Source organism: Temnothorax curvispinosus, unplaced genomic scaffold (genome assembly GCF_003070985.1).
Source record: "Temnothorax curvispinosus isolate PA1 unplaced genomic scaffold, ASM307098v1 QBEX01005464.1, whole genome shotgun sequence".
NCBI lineage: Eukaryota > Metazoa > Arthropoda > Insecta > Hymenoptera > Formicidae > Temnothorax > Temnothorax curvispinosus.
Window position 1 is genome coordinate 1 of NW_020215244.1, and position 1,716 is coordinate 1,716.

The 1,716-nt window shown below is 28.6% G+C and overlaps 1 protein-coding gene across 1 annotated transcript; it reads right to left on the minus strand.

The window, feature by feature from the left end:
- Window positions 1–156: 156 nt before the first annotated feature.
- On the minus strand, window positions 157–1,505 carry LOC112454870. Its single transcript, XM_025016496.1, has 4 exons — window positions 1,260–1,505; window positions 997–1,113; window positions 844–934; window positions 157–314 (listed from the first exon to the last, which is right to left on the minus strand). The coding sequence occupies exons 1-4, from the start codon at window positions 1,463–1,465 to the stop codon at window positions 174–176; spliced, it is 555 nt and encodes a 184-aa protein (XP_024872264.1). The 5' UTR covers window positions 1,466–1,505; the 3' UTR covers window positions 157–173.
- Window positions 1,506–1,716: the final 211 nt, after the last annotated feature.

The window sequence follows — 1,716 nt, forward strand, 5'->3', positions numbered from 1 at the left end:
ACTGAACATTGTACCTACAAAAATAAAAATAATTTGCTAACTGGAGATAAAAATTTGGTTATTAGTTTATTGCTAGAAGCTAATTTTTTCTATATCAAGTCATCTTCAGCACTGTTACGCACGGCCACTGAAAAAGGAATCTCTCTACGCTCTCTGTCATATATGAATATTTCTTACGCAGTAGTGAATACGTGATTATTGTGATCAGTTATAATCTGTCCCATTAGATTAGCCAAAAACATATATAAGATAGATACTGACACATATAGAAATGGCAGTATAAGTTTCTCGATATTATTTTCGAATGATACTATCTGAAATGTGAAAAAACAAATTTCATTAGAATTATTAGGCTCTGAAATATATATATCCACCAATGACTGCGCAATAAGTTATGTTCATTCTGAGAGCACTGGTAGGTGATTTATACAGATAAGTGATATTAATGTGAAACACTGATTAAACATCATAATCAAACGTCAATGAGAATACATTCTACTGTAACATAATTGTAAATGTTGTTTCACGATTATTACATTTATTTGCAATATTGCTCATTAAGTTTGTCAATTAAAATGTCACGCGAAATTGCATAAGTATATTAAATACCTGCAACATTACTGCGTTTTTTACAATAGAGTGCATATTTATTATTTTCCTTTTTATGTCATTTTGTATTTGAAATGTTGCACTTGTTATCTGTATGTTATTTATAACAAAAATTTTATTGAAGACTTATAATTTTGACATGTCTGCCTTGTCGATTTTTGTCATTTGCTGAGCAGTATTACTAATAATTTCCAAGTAAATTTCACATATAATTATACGATACAAGTAACTTACTTGATACAAGTTAAGAGTCAAAGAAGTCACAAAACACACTATTAAACAAAAAAACATTATCTCCAATTTTGACATTAAGTGCTTGTTCAATCTTTAAAAACAAAAAAATGTTATTTTTATTATTGCGTGAATATTGTCATCGTAGATACAAACTTTATAGCTTGCCGATAAATGTCGACGGCACAAATTGTGCCCTCAATCATCAAAATCTTATTCTCCAGCGTAATATTTTGTCGACTGTTAATATTTATTGCATCTTTGATACGATAACTGTAAATAAATTAGGTCGTAATTCATCGAGTGATGCAATTTTATTTCAGTTAAAAGTATCTATACACAAATGTTTTTTTAATATGTTTATAGATATAAACTTTTAGTTACATTTCATATTAATAAAGTCATTTCAGTGTTTGTACCTAGAAATTCTAAACATTCCACAGGTATGCTGCAAACATGCAATGATCATTGAACCGATTGCTACCCATACAGTCGCTCCAATGCAAATAGCTGCGTTGATGTGCAATATAATCAAATAAAAATACTTTTCTTGATCAATGAAATATTCCATCGTAATGAGAAAATGGTATCGAGATACGTTCAACGGTAAATCAACATTAATCATATTTGTCCAAAATTGAAATATAATAATAATAAATACTCCACAAACTCCCAATGCTAAAAAAACATTAGAAAGTAATTTTTATTTAAATTGTTGTGTATAACGTTATTCCGTTAATTTATATTTAACCACTCGTATATTATGAAACATTTCGAATTCGGATAAAATCAAATCTCCTGATAGCTAATTATTTTTTTCAATTTGCTGTATAGACACATTTGCTGTTCATGGCTAATGCATATACGTGACAATCC

What these genes read in the sequence shown, in the direction of transcription:
- LOC112454870 (XM_025016496.1), bottom strand. Translation starts at nt 1,465, where the DNA reads ATGATTAATGTTGATTTACCGTTGAACGTATCTCGATACCATTTTCTC. An exon ending in GGAATGTTTAGAATTTCTAG is followed by an intron (nt 1,114 to 1,259) that starts GTACAAACACTG and finishes ATTTATTTACAG; the next exon opens with TTATCGTATCAAAGATGCAA. An exon ending in ATTTATCGGCAAGCTATAAA is followed by an intron (nt 935 to 996) that starts GTTTGTATCTAC and finishes TTGTTTTTAAAG; the next exon opens with ATTGAACAAGCACTTAATGT.